Genomic DNA, 19,760 nt, shown 5'->3' on the forward strand with positions numbered 1-19,760 from the left:
AGATAATGTAATATTGTTACAGTTTAAAATATTGTGTAATATTAAGCACAATTACAAGCTAATAGCATTCTTTTAAAAGGGCAGACCCCCTCGTTTGTTCTCCCATGCTTTCCAGTTTGAAAATTTTAATGAAATTTCTTTTTCCTGAAATTTGGCAGGGTAGCCAGAGGAGCTTAAATATAGTCTTTGACAGCAGTATGACTGCTTGAATAGACTGCCTAATTTAGAGAATTATCTGCGTGCTTGTCTGTCACTGATGGATATTGCCAAAATGATCAAAGAAAAATAGGACGTTGTCTTTAAATAAGGCTATTTCTATGTTCTATAGGCAAAACAGGAGCAATTTGAGCTGAAATTTTTCTACACTTCTTTGTCTCTCATTGTGAATTCTAGATGTATTGTACACACTTTGGCTGCTGAAAGTAAGTATTGGCTGATTTAAGTTGACGGGCATGAAGTTTCTTTAAAACTTAGTGTAAAGAATGTGGATCTCGTACATAACTTTGTTATGAAACGCTCAGCAGTTTATTTAAAACGCAAATGTAGACGCTGTAGGACACTGCTGTTTTTTGTTTTTCATTTCCAGCTATGCAAGCATGAGTAGAAATGGAAAAGAATGGCTAGGTGTTTGTTTTTGATTTCTTGTAGGGCTTTTTTTTAATGTCGGTGTTTAGGTGGATTCAGCATGTCTCATTCCTAATACCATAGTTCAAACTACTTATTGATCAGAAAGAGGTGTTAGTTTTTTTCTTTTTCTTGTATTTGATAGTGGTCTTCTCATTAGTATAATTATCGAATGTCCAGTTCTACCCATGCACTTAGGTGTACCGTGCGTGGGTGTACTCTATAGCTCAGGGAATTAGGTAGCTGTAATATTACAAGTAATGGAAAAATACGGGTGGTGTGAGAGGTGGCGAGCGGAGTGTAGCAATGCTCAGCTGTACGTGTGGAACAGGCAGCGTGGGGTGGCTTCAGTTCTGCAGTGCTGCGCTCTGGGAGGGCTGGCTGGGTTACGTGCGGCTTTGGACCCAAGGTATTAAGCCTTTGCATGTAAGCGTGGCACGTGCATCTCCTTGCTTGCTGTGGCATTGGGGTGATTGCCCCGTCTGGAATGAGGCAGTCCGTCTGTCTGTGGCTGTACCAGCTTGACACTAGAATCACTTGGGATGTCTCACCATATTTCCCAGTGTTCCCTCTTCTGCAAAGAGGGTGCAGGGAGTTATGGGAAGGTTTCCCGCCTTAGTGTGGTGCCAGGTAAGAACGAGCAAGGTTAGCTCAGGTTCTGCACGGCAGTCATTCTGTGCTTTGGCAGATGAGCTTTCTCTAGAAACAGTATAACTGCTTTAGAGTTGTGCTTGCTTTTTTGTATCTATTTCGGAGCTGAGGTAATCTGCCCCCAAATAACTGAGTTGACTGCTACATAGTTTCTTTCTTCTGGATAAAAGTTCTGAGGACTGGGATCTTCAGCTGGTTTCTGCAGGCCCTTCATATGTAGAAGATGAAAAAACGGGAAAGATTTTAAAACAATAGAAACAGCTAGCAGGATTCAGAAGGGGAAACGGGGACAGAGAAGAGGGATGTGGCCTGGGGGCTTTTGGAACCAGACCATTGCACTAAGACGATCCAGTATCATAGTTTTATTTATTAAATGGAAACTGTTTAACATTATGCTGTCTTCTTAAGACAGGCTTAACTATTCTTAGACAGATGGGATTTAGCTTGTGCCACTTGTGCTACTGTAGGGAACACTCTGAAACTTTATATGGAAAGTTGACTAGTTCTGACAAATTGATCTTAAAATTCACTAGCTTTTCTGCTCTGCAATCCTAGCTGCAAATCCCATACGACATAATTTAATGAAAATGTATAGGCTTTTTTCTTGTTTAGTAAAGTGAAAACTGTGTAGTTTGTTAACAGCTCAGAGTACTTATGAATGTGAACAGCACAAATGGTGGAAGAAAGTGATTTGGGAAAGGTTTTTCTTACACATAGGTACTAGTGCAAGTGGACCAGTAGGCCTGAGACAGCATCTACAATCCTGAATTTGCCCCAGAGATTGAGTTTGTGTTAATGTTTCCCTGAAGTCTCTTAATTCTCCAAATTACTTTTTCCTTTCAGGGATGGTGGTATTGCCAGCACCCTTCTGTGAGAGTTCATCTTTCTGTCTCATTTTTTGCTCCCCCAGCCCTGACCCAGCATGGGATGTCCCTGTCTGCGAAACTTCTTATCCTGATTTCTCAGGTTTAGTTTCGTAAATGTATAGGTTTTGGGGCAACCTTTGAATTGACATTAGAAATTGTCAGTGGCATTTGGCTATAGTACTAATATGAAGATGAAGGATCAATTGCACTGTGAGAATTAACTCTGTCTGCTATGAATATGCTTTTCCCTCCCTGCCCCTACCTTGAATTTTCCCCCCCCCCCCCCTACTTTCTTCTGAGATTAGGGACAGAAAAACAATTACCTCTTACGATGTGTTAACAACACTGTATTTCTACTTTGGTGTTGTTCAGCTGCCCAGAAACACACAAATATGGTTCACTTGGTTTGAAAAATTGCTGCTCAAAATCAGAATTCATTAATAAATTCTCAGGGATTTTAAAAATTAATATTTAGAAACGTGCGTCCAGGACACTTTGCTTTTTTCTTAGCTGTATTTTTTCTATAACCTATACAAGCATATTCTTCCTTTTCACTCAATGTTTTTTCTCTTAATATGGACTTGCCATTTAGGATGCAATTTCTAATTTGTTTATACATATTTGACTTAATGCACTACGTGTGTCCCACTGACTGTTGCACATTAACATTATTACTTTATGTAGAAGAACTTTTTCTTGCTATAACTTGACATAAGCAATGGTGCATTTTCTATGATTTGTTATTTGGTGCCTCGGACATTAAATTGCTGTCTATGTTGTGTCCCAGATAGCAGCTTGAAACTAGTGCAAGAGGAGAGTGCTCTTGTAAGTCCCATTTGTTTTCAGATGAATGACCTGAGTGTGCTTAAGTTATGTTATTTTAAAAGGAAATATTTATCTTCTTGTGAAGTGTTATTTTTCCTACTATTTTAATAGAACAGGTAACAGTGATGTTACTGAAAAATTGAATAGATTGGATTTGTTTATTCGATGAGAATATATTTCTCTCAGGTCTTCAGTCCTTGTTTGTGGGGTCTTCTGGGGGCTGTATTTCAGTTGTATGAAAGAAAGATGGGAATTCTGTTGGGTTTTGTTTGTTTTGTTTTGTTGTTGTTGTTAATCTAATTATATATGATTTCCATATAGATCTGCTTTTGATGAGAAGGGCTTAACTGGCAGTTTGATTTTCGTTAAGAAAGCTTTTTTTTTTTTTTTTTTTTTAAGCCTGAGTAATTTGTTATTCTCCAGGAAACTAGAATAAAAAGGGCTGTGGTTGATGCAATATTAGAGTAAGTAAACATAATTTTTATTTTGTTTTTATGGGATATGCTACTTCAGAAATGAAAGCTCAGCTGACAATCTTTTGAATTCAGTGGTACTTTTTCCATGTCTTTTGGCTGAACCTTAACAGAGGTGATTTTGATGTTCCGTATTACTTACAAACTGAGATTCTGTCTTTCTGTTATTTAATGATACTTATTCTATGTCTAATTTATTTCTGGTTAATAGGACGTTTTTCCGTATTTTTGCTTTGCGTAGTTTAGCATATAATACAGTGCATTTTCTGTACTTCATAATGCTTTTATGCTGTCCTCTAACCAATATCGTAGTGCACTTTGAGTCACTGATTCTCTTTACTGTGCTCTAACATGAATGGTCTGGGATTTCTTTTTTTTTTTAATCTCTTTCTCTTGTAACCATTGGTGGTATGGTAAATGAGATACAGGTGGATTCTACTTGCTGCCTTGAGGAATGGAAGCAGAGCAACTGTGTTTGAGGCTTTGCTTTAGATTTACCTCCCCTTGCTGGTTCTCCATCCTCCCCCTCTGTCTAGTCAGGTGCTTTGGGCATTATGTGAAACTTACTTATATGTATTGCCTTTTTTCTTCAAAGGATACTTCCCGTGTTTTGGGTCGGCAATTCTGCCATTTGTTTGTTGATTCATTTTCATTCTAAATCTAAGAACCCAACAATTTTTCTTACAAAATATGATTTAATGTCTTGCATAAAAATGTGTGTTAGGCTCTCATAGACTGTTACCATTTGTTCAGTGTAAATGTCTTCAGTGTAAATGAAGGCATAGTATTGAGAATAAACAGGTTCTATATTGATTTCCCACCCTCCCCAATCATCATAAAGTCTGATAGAACTCAAATCTGACCTGTACAAAACTGCTGCAAATAGAGCTCTGCCTACAGCAGCAAAGAGCTTTCAATAACTTGGATAAAGTTGTACTCACGACTGTCGGGAGCTGTGGTGCGGGGCAGGGGAAGCAGCACTTGGCATTTGACTCCAGCCTGAAGAAGACACCTCTGCTTATGTTTACCTACCTTGATAATTAGAAGGGCTAGAATTGTTTCTGCTCAAATTGATTGTGCTTGTTTGAGAATGTATTACTCTTGGGCAACTGGACATTTCCACCTTTCAGTCCACGGTGGCTATTGTGAATGCTATTTTCAACTATTCAGTGGAATACTGTAGGTTATTACAGCGCAGCTCTTGAGAGGAAGACAATCTTCAGTGTAGTGGTTTTGTTTCCGGGTGCTGTCAAAATAGTCATTGCCAGCATAGTCGCAGCATACGGTCCTTGATTTTGAAAAATGCTGAGCAGATTGGCATATTCTAGCAATGCATTTGGATTATAATGTAAAAATACAACTTCATTGCCAACAGTCCTGTAGCATAAAAATGAAGCATTTGATACTAGGAGGGTGATAAGTAAAAGTGGAATCAGTGTCCTGTTTGCAATCAGCTGGACAGTTTGGGCTCTTGTAGAGTACTTGAGAAAAGAGCAAGGTCTCTTATTCTGCCTGTTTCAAAACTCTTTGCCTGAATTTCTAGAACTTTTTGACACTTGAGTGGCTGGGTAGGAGGACTGTACTTGGCGTACCTCTCTGCACTTGAAATCAACTCCAGAAGCCTAGTCTAGGAGTTGGTTTCTTACTGAAGAGGACCACTCCTGTGAGGAGGGAAAGGTTTGTCTGCCATGAACATAGCTGTCCAGAAGTGAATTTACAAGACTGCTTGCAGGGATTCCAGTGTGTATCTTTGCAGTGGGAATCTTGGTTTGTTCTGCTTCACCCCTTTAAATCCATTAGGTACCTTTCTGTATAGAGGCGTTAGGAGTGCTTAAAGCAAATGTGAATGGTTCCACTGATTCAGTGTCTATCACTTAAGTACCTTTTCATTTTTTTTGTTGGATTGGGATGGTATTGCAAGTGTCTGATTGAAAGGAATTAAAGGAATTAGATATGAGGTATTAAAGGAATGTCTCTATTCTGCCTAACTTCACTCTAACTTCCTCTGTAAGCAGCAGGATCGGATTTGGTAATATTAACATGACATTGTCTCTTGTAGGATAATCATGGGTCAAACCGGAAAAAAATCTGAGAAGGGACCAATTTGTTGGCGAAAACGTGTGAAATCAGAATATATGAGACTGAGGCAGCTCAAGAGGTTCCGACGTGCGGATGAAGTAAAGGTATGTCATCTTTTGGTTCTGTTGCTTAAAAAATGATACAAAAATTTATTTTCTTCTGAAGTATGAGTTGGCCTGCAGTTAACACCTGCAATAACAATTTCATTAAATACTTTGTTAACATACTGAAAACTTGTCTTAATGATGTGATCTTATAAACAGGTATGGTACATTTACATGTGACTGAATCAGGCATGCTAAGTATCAGAAGAGACTGTGGAGAGCAAGTATGGCAGCTTCTTTAGCCACACACTCTTTCTAATTCCATTTAGAACTTAATTCCATGCTAAACATCTAAGTCTCTAAACATGAGAAGATGGTTTGAGTCAAAGAAAGGGATAATGAACTGTCTTGAGCCTCACTGACATTTAAACAAAACTTGGACAGTTGAGTTTTGAGCACTTTATTTTATCCTGTCTGGTTTTTGTTTTTTTTTTTTATTATTTTCTTTAGTAAATGTTGTTATGCTTTAAGATGCTAGCAGGTGAATTTAGTCTTTGTAATCTGTTTGTAATGTTTACAATTGTGATTAATTTTTAGAGTATGTTTAATTCTAATCGTCAGAAGATACTGGAAAGAACTGAAATCTTAAATCAAGAATGGAAACAACGTAGGATACAGCCTGTTCACATCATGACTTCTGTGAGCTCATTGCGCGGGACCAGGGAGGTTGGTTAACATGTGTTGTGGTAATTCCGCTTACAAGGTTGTTAGCACGTTTTTGTTTTATTACTGGAAAGTTGCCTGTTCTGTATTTTTTTTTTTTTTCCCAGCATGACATGACTTGGCAGCTAAATATTTTTTGTACGAGTCTCTTAAAGAATTTATTTATTATTTACTTGGATCATATGAGTTCTGGAAAGCAATAAATACATAGCAGTCTACCTAGCTTTGAATGACACATAAAGTGAAACTTCTTTATTTCTTTTAATACTTGGATCATACCTCAGCATCCTTTAATCAAATTGTGTTGTCTCACTGACAAGTTTAATCTTGCTCCTATTCGAGTTGAACCCCCAGTGGTACACAGGGGTAGTTACTTCGGTTCTTACTGAGTTAAAGCAGATGAAAGCTGTGACCATACCCACTTGACAAAGTCGTCTTAGGAGTTAGTTGAGTTATGCACCCTTGTGTGGCACAAGTAGACTGGACACCAAATTTGTGAAAAACACTTCCTCGATCATGATGCAATTTGAGCACCCAAACTGGCTTTCAAGCTGATAGCTCAAGCAGCGGTTTAAGCCTACTCCAACTTTCCCTATTCAGCCCAGGTTAATTTATCTTCTTTCTCAGTTGCTCTTTAGGCACTTCTCCGGACTAAGCCAGTTTGAGGATGTTTCATATGTAATAATCTGAAAAGCTAACTCTTTTTAGTAGGATGAGAATGAAAAGACTTTACTGTGAACGGGTTAAAAAACCCAAACGAAACCACTTTCTCTTCAAGGAAATTTGTCAGATGTTCCTTTTACTAAAATTTTAGTGGGGAAACTGGGGGCAGGTGTGTCACAGAGGTGCATTTGTGTGCATGCATGTTCAAATGCAACCAGGCAAGGACCTTTGCCTAAGTGTTTTCTTTTAAACATGTTTGAATATGCAATTATTCATGTACGGCTCTATACCTATTATATGGCACTGTATGAACAGAAATTCTGATAATAATTGACACAGGTACATATCCAATTTTCACTTTTTTTTGATAGTAAAAGATCACTTCCTCACCATTCCTTTCTTTTTTCTTCTTTTTTTTTTGTAGCTTGATTCACTATTCTTTTATGTTAATTTCCTGCCTGAATTGATTTCCTGCCTGAATTGATAGAGCACACTAATTACTGCATTCAAATCCAGTCTCTGTCTCATGAATCAGAACTCTGATGCTTGATTTAAGATTGCCGTAATTTATAGTGAGAGAAGTGAGACAAAGAAATGGTGGGGATTTTAAAAAATCACTTTAAAATCTTTTTTTCTTCATATGCTGAATTTCTTCAGAGTTGCATAGGACACTGGCTAGAAGTTTAGTGACCTGATGGAAAGGTTTTGTGAGAGCCTTCATGTGTTTGGTGAAGACTGCAGGGCATCACTGGTGACACAGGTTTTCTCCAATGAGTAGTCCCATCAGCATCAACCAGAGACCGTAACACGTCCTGTGCTAGCCTAATAAATATTAAGCTGAGTTCCATACCAGAACAACAGGGCAACATAACTGAGACTCGGTACCAAATACTTTGAGTCATTTTGACACAGCTCATTTGTCAGCCTGAGACTTCTAGTTCCAAAGATAAAAGTAATTATTTTTTTACTTTTGTATTTTTCTTTAAAAATACATGAAAAACATACTGGATGGCTGCTAGCTAGAAAATTAAACATTAACCTGAAGTGGGAATAAAGCACTAGCATAGGACAATGTCTTGAGTATTGATATACACAGCAGAAATCTAATTTCATTTGCTGCAGATTAAAAAGAAAATAAATAAACCTGGCTTGTGTCATTCTACCGGGGTACTGTCTCTGTATACTGTTTGTTACATTACTTTGTGTATTTCTTTAGAAATGTGAAGCTCTGTTCATCTTTCCCTTCTGGAAAGGAGAAAGATCTTTTGTCTCCACTTCCTTTTTTCCTTTCAGGTAGCTATGATAGCTGTTCTAAACTTTGTTTTACCTACCTCCAAATCCTCTTTGTTGTACTTTCCCTAGCTTTGTATGTTCCTGTCTGCTTTTGTTTATAACTTTTTTTCCAGAGTTCTTCATACTGATGTCCAAGTATTTGAGAAAAGTTGATCTGTGTCTGTTAACTGTTGAATAGATGCAAGAATAACCTAGAAGTTGTCTGTATTTCTATGGCATGTTTATCTTTTGGAGACTACATAAAACTCTGAATCTCCAAAAAAAAGTCCTGTAGCTGAAAAACTCATTGACCTGTCCAGAGTTGCATATTAAGAGTTAATTTTCATTTCTCCATTGTAAGCAGTGAGCATAATCAAAGGTTTGAGGAGAAGATAGAGAGAAGCAGACAATAATGGGGAAACAGGGCAGGAATTAACAAGACATACGGAAGATTTATTTCCATAAGATGTCTTGCTGGCATTAATTTTTTTTTTTTTTAACATAAATAATACATGATTTCTGCAGCGTATTGATCTGAAGCCAGGGGAATTCAGTTGCCTCTCTGATGGCTTGAGTAAATACTCTAACATCAGTGTAGCAGCAACAGGTACTAAATCTGTTTTGAGATACCAAACATAATTTGTATTGTAGGTTGAATAGTCTGAGTAAAATACTATCACAGCCACTTATTAAGTGGAAAAAACCATCACGATCTGTTAGCAAAGGTATTGACATAGAAATAATTCTTGTGTCTTTTTTTCCTGCTAAACCTATTCTTACTATTATGCCCTAAATATCTGATGCATTTTTCAAAGGTTGATATGGCTAATTTTGACAAACACTTCAAATTTTGTACATTGTAGAGTGTTCTTCTGTGATTTTTTTTTCCCCCCTTTTTGTTTCTGATGTTGCTACGTAAGTGTAACTTCAACCTCTTATTTCAGTGCTCTGTTACCAGTGACATAGATTTTCCAAAACAAGTCATCCCACTGAAGACTCTCAATGCTGTTGCTTCTGTGCCTATAATGTATTCTTGGTCTCCCCTTCAACAGAATTTTATGGTAAGTTTAAAAAAAAGTGCTGAGAGGAGAAATGTATGGGGAAAATGGAGGGGTTAATTTTAGAAATAAACCAGCAAAAATCTGTTGCCATTTACCCTCCCTATCTTTTTGGTATTGGTAATAAGGCAGTAATATTTAGAAATAGGCTTCCCCAAATAAAATATATAATAAAAAAATAAACTTTGATTGCAAACTAACCCTCTGTCCTCAGTGAACCTAAGTATCTCTAAAACCTTGCTGTAAAGAGGCCCTAAGTTTATTTAATTCAGGTGACCAATTGTCTTGTATGGCATTTAACAAATGTAGATTTATTTGAAAGCATATAATTAGTTTAAGAGAAAAGTTTTCTGAGGGACATTCATATGTCTTTAAGACAATCGACCAACGCACCTATAGCGGAATAGTAATTCTTATGGAATAAAGAGAACTGAATCCTGAAATAGTCTCCTCACATAATGGTTATTCTTATATAGCAACTGACTATAGCCTTTTCTTCTGATTAGCTTCACTGTATGCAGAAGCCATAATGTTAGATTTCTGATGTAGGTGTTCGACTTATTTGAAAAGCTTAGCTTATTACAAATCTTTGTCACATCATTTTGTATATGATTACCTTTGCTGATTGGTTATTATGATAATAACCATAGCAAAGTGATTTAAATAACCAGTTTTATCAGTATATGTACAGAATTCTTCCACACATTTTTCTACTTGCTTTCAATTAATCAGTTTGGATACTTTGCACTGCTACAGAATCATAATCAGCAGAAAAGTTTACATTTATTTTCTTAACAATAGAAGGTTCTTCTGTAGTATTGGAAGATACAGCTGAGTATCAAGGTCTGTGAATTCTACTGACAAAACATGGGAGTATTAATGCATTTAGTCTATATGCAGACAAAAAAAAATGACAGTGTAGTTCAGATTAAATTGAGGCATGTTTCTATGCTTGCTGTTTAGACAACTTGAATTTAGAGGGTTTTTTGTATCATATTTTCTTATCTCTGGCAAAGCAATGAAGGGGTGGTTTCCATTGCATGTTACTGTGGAAGAGAACCAAGGAAGGGAGAATGAACTTATCAAATGCAAGCTTCCCAAAGCCAGGTAGCTTACTTTCAGTAGTAGAAGCTTTGTGGAAGCACCCTGCTAACCTTAATGTTAGGAGCTAGTGTCAGTATCTTGAGCCAGTCACCACTAGTGCAAAAAACTGTTGAACGAAGATGAGGGTTTTGTTTAATTTATCTAGTTAATGGTAAATGTGCTAAAGCAGTGAAGCCAGTTAGTAAACTGTGATAGCTAGACACTTGTAGATTGTGAAAATAGCAAGGCAGAAATGGTCAATTGAAAACACAGTTTAAAATTGTTTGATTATAACTGTTGTTAATAGGTAGAGGATGAAACTGTTTTACATAACATTCCATATATGGGAGATGAAGTGCTTGACCAGGATGGTACCTTTATTGAAGAACTGATCAAGAACTATGATGGGAAAGTGCATGGAGACAGAGGTGAGCCCAAACACTCAGGTATACTAATCACTTCTTCCTACGTAAATAATTGTTGTCAGTGTTGGTTGTTAAGGCCTGATGCTTGATTGTTACAGTAGTATCTCTAGAATCCCTACATTGTGTAAATGTTGGGTATAACAGACTTCCTTATTTAAATATGTTGCTTTGCGTTTTCATAAGGCTGCAAACTGTTAAAGTAGAGGTACAGAGAAATGAAACACATTAACTTTTTCCCTAGACCATACAGTGATTCATCATAATGCCTCGGTGCAACTTGGAGAAGTTCTTGGTCTTCAATTTTATGCGCAGAGCTTTGGAATATAAAAGTGTGATGTCCCCATGTACATCCTGCCTAGCAGAAAGTGGCAGGAGAAGTATGCAAAACTTGGATAATGACAACACTTGCGAATGCAAGTGGTTTTGGTTGTTTTTGGTTTTGTTTTGGTTTGGTTTTTTTCCCCCTTTAAGGAAATCATTGGCTATTTAAAAACCTCCTTTCTATAAGTCAGCTTATAGAGCAAAGTTGTATCCTTCTGTTGGTACACTATATATATGTATTCTTAAGTGTAGTTTACCTCTTATTCTGTGTGGGAGCTGGACTACATGCGATGTCACCTGTCTCTTAGTTTGGTGAAGTCTCAGTGAAGTAGCAACCTTTCACTTGCTCTATGTGCCCACTCAGAACAGGCTTATACAAGCCCAAACTTTACAGTTGTAAAGGTTTCTCTAACTACTCTGCTTCGCCCTTCACAGAAACATTACCCGTGCCCCCCTCCCCGCCAAATGGGGAATAGTTTCTTAAAATTGATTATATTCCTGTTAATGCTGGAGTGACTGAGAAAGAGAACTACATTTTTGAGTACGTTGTATGCCCCTCATGAAGGTTAAGCCTGCAATTCAATAATAAATGCTACTCAGTCCTATACCAGTCTTGTTAATGTCCTCAGAATAGCTGGTGCCTTTATATTTCATGAGGAACGTGAAATTTTTCATGGGGTTTTGCCTTTGGATATTTTTACAGATTTACTGATTGCTGACATTCTTGTCAGAGAATTGGTTATGTCAAAATGATGACATTACTAGTAGATGTCTTCTATTATTGATTTAATTTATTATTATATGAGTCTAGCTTTAAAATTAATCTCGTTTCACTGTCTCGAGTCCCAAGTTTATGATGGCAACTACTGTTATTATGGGTCCTTCAAAACTATATATTGAAAGCAGAAAGATGGTTTTTCAGTCTCCCAATAACTAGTATTCTTGAGTGACTGTAATTAAATGTAAATGCTGTGGGAATCTGTAATCTAGAAGCATTCCCATGTAGGAGTCAGAATTGTAAACTAGCTCTGTAATTACACTTTTGGGAGAGAAATTCATACTAACCTCTGTGTGTGTATTAAGAGTTCTGTTTAAAACAGCCAAATGAAGTACCTGCTTGTTTTCATTGTCTAGATAGAAATAAAACTATTAGCTTCCTTCAAGTTGTAGTTTGACATCCAACCCCAGTCTAGGTTCAAAAGGATGGTGATAAGCACACAGTTCATGGTTATTTTTTGAATAATAATAGCAGTCTCTGTCAACACTAACTACAATTTTCCTCTCTGCAGAAATGCTTTATTGTCTATTTGTGCTGCCCTCTGAATTTCACAGCAGAATAGAAGCTAATAAGCAGATATATGCAGCATTATATCCTTCAGTTTATCTTGATTTTTTTTTTTTTTTTTTGCATATAACTGTATTCTTTTTTTTATCACGTTGCCAGTGGGGTCTGTTGTGGGAAAGTGGATGCTATGGAACTACCAACCAAAAATCTCTCTGGAGATTCCCTAGCTATCCAAGGATAGCTTCATAGACTGTTTACATGCATTGCCAGGCTGGCTTAACCCAACCATGTTGGAATTGGGATTCTGGCATAAAATCTCTTAAATAGTCTAGCTAGTAAGTAATTTTTTTATCTTCCAAGGAAGAGAGATTTATTTATGCCTACTGGTATGAAGCACGGGGAGCCAGGAAAATAAAAAATTTCAACAAGCTTCCTTCTCCCCTTCCCAGTTGTCAGTCTAAGAAATAAATATTGAGTATTTTTAACTCTTCTCAGTTCATAGATTGAAGCTAAGAGGGGAAAAATTCAAAATTGTTTTTCATAAATTACAGCATTTGCCATAATTTAATTAAAGTGTAGGGAGGATTAAAAATACTTCATATACAGCTTGCGCTTTTCTGTTCACTCCCAATTTTGCTGAATTTCAGAATGTGGATTTATCAATGATGAAATATTTGTTGAGCTGGTCAATGCACTTGGTCAATATAGTGATGATGAAGATGATGATGATGGAGATGACAATCCTGATGAAAGAGATGACAAGCAAAAAGATCGGGAAGGTAACAGGATGGGTATGTCTGTCTGCAGACTTTAAAAATTAAAAGCAAAAAACCCTTTTCTTTAATCACTCAATAAATTTGTTCAAACCCTTCTACTTGATAGTTTTCAGGTCTAAAGTAGCATCATTTTCTTCATCATTTCCTTTGCCATTTAGTTCAAGAGTTATACAGAGAATACTACAAAACATGCTTTTGCCAATTTTTGTTTATCTGCATACTGAGACAGTCAAATTCACCAAAAATCCGTTGGGTATCTGTCTAATAAATACTTTGGTACTCCTCAGAAAATGAAATATCATTATTCTAAAGTAGACAGAGTTCTGAATTGCCATCTCCATCTGCTGGTGAAATAATGGTTTCTCCAAATTTTACTAGTAGAGTTCTCTCAGCAGGAAAGATCACTTAATGCAGTTTAAGTTGTCTGTAATTTAGAAATAAAAACCTTTGCTTCTTTTTTTTATTAGGATTTTGGCGAAGTCCCCCTTTCTCTGAACACCTCTTTGAAGTAGCAAAGGAGCAGAAATATAATTTTTTTTGTTTTCCAAATTTTTTGCTTCTTTGACAGAGAAAGAAAGCCACCCACCTCGGAGATTCCCTTCTGACAAGATATTTGAAGCCATTTCCTCAATGTTTCCAGACAAGGGTACAGCAGAAGAATTGAAAGAGAAGTAAGAAAGCATTTCTTAGGTTATATGGCTGTGCTGCATTATGAAACAAAGATTCCTTGACTTTGTTAAATATTTGGTGATTAAGAATGGCCCCCCCTTGCAGCTACGTTCTGTGGCAGTTGTGTAACTTCTGCAAGTGACGCTTGAAGGGAATTGGCTGTTCCCACCAAGTCAAACAATACAGAGGTGTCTATTAGCCTTCCTTTCCAACTGTTTAAGAGTGGGTGCTTGCATGTGTTTAATAATCTATGGGGTTTTTTTAGGTGGTAAAATAAAAGCTTGTATTAAAAAAAAAAAATTTCTTCTTTTTGGAGTTAGTGAGTAACAGTGAGTAATATATATGATGAGATGACAGTCCAGAAAATAGATGCATTCTTTCCTAGCCAATTTTATATTTGTATTAATGAGTATGGAATTAATAACTTGTCGCGTCACTGACAGATTGACCTTTCTAGCTGGCACATATTTCTTAATTTTTTTTTTTTTTTTTTAATTTGTCAGTGAAAATGCAGAGTGGTACTGGAATCAAAAATTATTTATTCAGTACAATAAAAAAAAAAGTAACTTCTATTTCTTTCTTTTAAGATACAAAGAACTCACTGAGCAGCAGCTTCCCGGAGCTCTTCCTCCTGAATGCACACCAAACATAGATGGACCAAATGCTAAATCTGTTCAGAGGGAGCAAAGCCTGCACTCTTTTCACACACTCTTCTGTAGGCGCTGTTTTAAATATGATTGCTTCTTACATCGTAAGTACAATTATAGTGTGCTTGTATATCTCTTATTTTTTGCAAGTCAGGAAACTTAAAAGTACCTTAAGATGCAATACAGAAGGAAGGAAAGAGACGAAAAAATAAAAGCAGTAACATCACTAAAGTTTACGAAAGCAACTTGTCCATGTTGACATCGTTTTGTAGTGAAAACTATACCTGAAAAAACTGAATGCACCTCTCTGGGGTAGTTTGTTATCCTTTTTGCATTTAGGAGTTCATATAGAATTCCTGGCTTGGACCAACCTGTAATATTACTTCTCTTTTTATAGAGTGCAAGAAAACGACATGGTTTTCTACTACTGTTTCTGTGTTACACTTCCTCGGTTTGTGCATAGAGAGTGGAATATATTTCTCCATAAAAATACCTGGTTATTCATCAGACTTGCTTCATTTTCCAGCAAGGAGAATGAACATCCTTAAACAGTTTTATCTTTTATTGTCTCAGGTCTTTCTAGCCACTTTACTTGTACCTGGTGATTTGAAGAAGAATTATTTCTGACAGTTTTAGAAATTGTGATATCCTTTCCATTGAATTGCTTTCATGTTGCCCCATTCTTTTGGGGGAAGGATTTAACAAGAGCATTAGCAATGGTGTTCATTTCCATTTGCAAAGTGTGAAGAGTAAGAGGGACTCCGAAGTGCTACTTGAGACAATTCTTTCTCTGAGAACGGAGTCAAATGTAAAGGGGAACCTAACAGTCAAATATGAAGTGGTTTCGACTTGTAGTTGAACACTGTGATGCCCTCTATTTCAAATTAATTTTCTCTTTTGACTTAACTGTTCATTTGCATGTTCCACTGTGAGTGTGCATGCATGTTCATTTGGAAATCTTTGTGCTTTGTCAGCAGCTCCTCATCTAGCACACATGCAATGTGCCTGTATTTGTACTTCACAGTGAAGGCTTTACACAGTGCTGTTGCTTTTTAGTATCTGTTAGTTGCCTTTCAGTTTGAGGAGGAACTGGAGTTGTTCTCAGATGGTGGTGGTGGTGGTGGGGAGGCTTTTCCTGTTCCTAGTTTCTTTAGTGTTTGTGGCTTTTGGAGTTAGGTCTGTTAGTTTCACTTTCTCCTTGCATTCTGTTGGCAGGCCTTGCTTGAAAATACAAAGAAAGAAGCCCTTACTTGTGAGTAATGTTTAAGAACAATAAGTTTCCAGAGGTATAGCTGCTGCCTTGTCCAGCCAGCTTCAACACTGTGTGTTCTGTGAAGCTGTAGGTTTTGTTTAGAAGTATCTTAGTTGCCTGGATGACTCATTCCAAGAAGTGCTGTGTGCAGCCTTAGTCTGTAGGACAGGGAAGTGAAGCTGTGTGCTACCTCTTGGCAAATCCATTCGTCTGGCAGTGGTTTTATGAGTTCTTGACACTCTCAATAGTCTAGCAGGGAGTTTGAGTGCCAGTCTATTTTTACTTTTAAGTCAAGAAGAAAGCATTGTCCAGACATAGTGAGAACAAACTTTTTCCAGTAGCACCCAAGAAGATTTTAGGTACTTCTGCAACAGTGGTTTTAGGCCATTTTTCTCACTAATGTTATAAACTTGTAGGAGTTTTCCAGTGAAGATGTGGGCTCCTTTAAAATACACATATATTTGATGACTTACATAGCCTATATAGATTTGTCTTTCATAGTCACTTCTGCAGATTGTTAGAAGTAGAACTTGAAAGGATCCGCAGACCACAATTTGGTACCTACTACTCTGGGGAGCCTGGTATTAGCAGCCCACAGTTTTGAGGCACCAAGTCTGTGAGACTTCTTTTCTTTTAGCGCTGTGAAGGACGGGTTCATAGTGTGCATTTTGACATGTTCTTAAGCGCCAGGTTCAGCCAATGACAAAGTCCAGAGTCATGTCACTGGTCGGCTGTAGGACCTCAATTGTCACACTAGCAGCATCCTTTAAACTGAAAGCTTTGTGCCTCCTTTCTCTGTGTTCATAAACTTCCAATGGAAGACAAAGTGTTTATGCTAAAAGATTGCCTAAGTTCTTGTTGCTGGTGATTTTTGATAAGTCCCTTAAACAAGTGAGTATTCTTTCCAAAGTGGTGTATGTCCAAGGCTTCATTTTAAACCATGCCTCGCGCTTAAAAAGGCCCAAACTTTAAGTCATCTCTTCACATTTTCAGGGCCATAGCAGAGAGAAGGAAAAGTAACACACACTTCCACTGTGGAGGCACTCAAGATGTACCTTTGTGTCAAGATGGAGTGTGAAATTACTGGTTGTGATAATGCGCTTCGTGACAGCTTATGCAGCACGTGCATTGTCACTGATAAACATACTTGATCTTTGCAAAGAGAACTCTTGAAGCTTGATTTACACATTCACTATGTAGCCTCCAGACTGGACACTGAATGTAGTAAACTGATGCTTCAGTCACCATTCCTTGAAGACATACTCAAATCCCACCTCTACAATGACTGGTCACTGCTTTGGATGCATTGCCTCCTTCTGCTTTTGTCTGTAGTAACACCAAAGAAAGAGGATTGTTTTCTGTCTGTGTGTCTGTCTGCTTGTCTGCCTAGAGCTAGGAATTTATCTGTTAAAAACTGAGAGAGTCACTTGTATGACCTCTTCACTTTCAGTGAAGTTTTAAGACTATTGGTCAAAATCCACCAGATTCATTGCTGGGAATAAGTAACTCATCAAAAAAAGACTACTCTGGTTATTGGAAGGCTGCACTAGCAATTTTCGGTGTCACTGCAACAATTTAACTTTTTAAAAAAATGTTGATAATGTTTCTACTAGCACCCTAATCAGTTGCCCCTATGTTCTACTTCATGCAATTACCAAGCACGACAGGATGATGTCCTGGCTTCTGCAGATAGCATTTTTGATGAATTACTTTGGTAACATGGTGGGCTACAGTGATCAGATTTGTACTTTGAAAGGCACAAGTCTCTGGAGAAGGCATAGAGAATTAAAAAAATACAGGAATTTTATTAGGTCTGGTTTTGATTTTTGTAATTTCCCCCCTTAGATTCCATTTTTGTTAAGATTAGCCTTATTTTATGTAGTTTCAAATCTTTATTCTAGAACATTTGAGTTAAATATTGGAAAAGTTATCATTAGATTTTTAACGTGTCAAGTCCCCTTGACGACCTGGCAATCCCTTTATATGCAGGTGATGACATTACTGAAAAAACTTGTGTACCGACTTCATTTGCTGACAGCAAGGAATTATGCCTAAATGTCTGGACTAACAAAGAATTTAGAAGAAGGAAAAATATCAGGTAGGGAGAATTTCCCAAATAGCTTGACTGTGAAGCAAATGTACAGTTCAGGCTAAACTGTTGCCTGTGTACTTTCACATTATGAAAAATATGAAAATGGAGCCCATTGGGGATGAGACAGGTAATAAATCTCAAAGACAGAAAACATGCTCAGTAAAGCAGTTTTAGAATTACTTTCTTAAGGAAATTATTGAAGAAATACGGAGTTTAGTTATTTAGGAAATTCTGCAAAGTCGTCTTTTGATTTTGAAAAAAAAAATTACTACTGGTATTTGCAAGATACATAATAATAAAACTTAACAAAGTTTTATTCTTGTTCTGGCTCGTTTCTGTGTAACAAGCCTTCCAAAACAATACCTCGCAACAGTGGTGGTAGATGCTGACTATAGTTGTCAGTACTATACTGTGTTGGGTGTTTTTGAAATAGCGGAATACAAGATATGATTCTAATAATTAATATAAGATATAGCGTATTTTTGAGGTCTTGCTGGTTTAAAAAGTCAAACATGGATTTGTTTCACTGCACTACAAACTAAATATTTCTTCATTGTCTAAAGGAAGACAATTTAAAAAAAATAAACACTCATTTTAGGACCTCTCACAAATGAACTTGAGAGAAATGTTTGCATCTGCATGTGACGTAAAAAGAATAGTTTTGATTTCTGCACATTGCAGCAGTCTGATATGGATCATGGCTTGCAAATGTTTTACTGTTCTTCTACATTGTTGCAAAATTATTTTCCTTGTGGTAGGAAGAGACAGTAAAACAGTTATGTGGGGAAAAAAAACCCCAAACCTTGCATGAATTAAATGGTATACTGTGCAAATCTAAAGATGCAGTGTTGAAAAATGTGGGTTTTTTCCCCTCCGCTTCTGGGTGGGGGGGTTCCCATCAGCTCATTGTTTCTTAAAAGCTGGAAAAAGGTGGAATAACTTGGCATGAAATTGCAAGGTTTCTTTGTTATTTAACATATTTTACCTACAGAATGCATGAATGCTTCAAGGATATGTGAAACATATGAGAAGTGACATACCACATAAAAGCTTTTAACTGGAATGTGGGGGAAGAAAGAGTGCTAATGGCAACAATATGCCCAAATTACATTCTTGTACTTGCTTGTAAATGATTTTTACATATCTGTATGTCCACATGTGGAAAATTGAAGCTTTTTTGTGTTCCCAGATTTATAAAATGTAATATATTTCTCTGGAGAAAGTGATGCAATATTTAATTAGTGATACTTTTATATTGTTTGTACCTTTTTAAGAAAGCCTAGGAAGAATACATTGCTTCCCTGAGGTTCCCATGTGCTGCTGTCATTAATACAGGCATAACATTATAGAATTTATGATTTGATTTCCAGCACACCTTCCCTTATGGGAGGGGAGCATGAAGTGATGGTTCCAAGATGGAGTGGTTTCATCAGAGAAGCTCCTTTAAGAAGTGCTCACCACCACTGGTCACCCTCTCCACTGGTGCCAAAACAAGTGCTTGTGGAGCTACGCTGCAAACCAGATCACTGAAATGAGATTTGCTTTTAAAAACGTTGTCTGTGAAGACATGTGTGAGCTCTGCCCACGTTCTTTGAAAGGGAAGGAACTGCATTTTAAAAGTTCAGTCTTGAAAGCATAGTGGACTATTACAAAGAGAAGTCTCGTGTACAATCTAGAAATAAGATGAGTAGGAAAGCCTACGGTGGTGGCTTACTGAAGGAGAAGGATGTGTGTGGTGTTGATACGGAATGGCCCTTCTTATGGATTAACGTGGGTAAGAGGGGAGGGATTTCTTCTTTCAGTTTGAACATTAGCACTTTTTAGTCACTGAGTATCGAAAACTTAACTGTAAGTTACAGTCACCTAACTACAACTTCGTAAAACTGCAGCGTAAGTGCTTTTACAGTGCTTGAGAATCATGTCTTTTGTAGG

General features: G+C 37.1%; 1 protein-coding gene across 4 annotated transcripts in view; it reads left to right on the forward strand.

The window, feature by feature from the left end:
* EZH2 (enhancer of zeste 2 polycomb repressive complex 2 subunit) overlaps nucleotides 1–19,760 on the forward strand; it is a 51,258-nt gene that overhangs the window by 16,789 nt on the left and 14,709 nt on the right. Inside the window, exons 2-8 of one of the 4 annotated variants that reach the window (XM_087737751.1) lie at nucleotides 5,499–5,622; nucleotides 6,160–6,288; nucleotides 9,165–9,281; nucleotides 10,669–10,789; nucleotides 13,040–13,171; nucleotides 13,737–13,839; nucleotides 14,425–14,588. In XM_087737751.1, the coding sequence (XP_087593877.1) occupies nucleotides 5,506–5,622; nucleotides 6,160–6,288; nucleotides 9,165–9,281; nucleotides 10,669–10,789; nucleotides 13,040–13,171; nucleotides 13,737–13,839; nucleotides 14,425–14,588 (883 nt within the window). In that variant the 5' untranslated portion in view covers nucleotides 5,499–5,505. Of the gene's footprint in view, nucleotides 1–5,480; nucleotides 5,623–6,159; nucleotides 6,289–9,164; nucleotides 9,282–10,668; nucleotides 10,790–13,039; nucleotides 13,184–13,736; nucleotides 13,840–14,424; nucleotides 14,589–19,760 lie in introns of those variants that run through there. The other 3 variants (XM_087737761.1, XM_087737734.1, XM_009468120.2) reach the window with 3 other exon arrangements.

This window comes from Nipponia nippon, unplaced genomic scaffold, assembly GCF_047370975.1.
Source record: "Nipponia nippon isolate SJK-2023a ecotype South Korea unplaced genomic scaffold, ASM4737097v1 scaffold_1, whole genome shotgun sequence".
NCBI classification, from domain to species: domain Eukaryota; kingdom Metazoa; phylum Chordata; class Aves; order Pelecaniformes; family Threskiornithidae; genus Nipponia; species Nipponia nippon.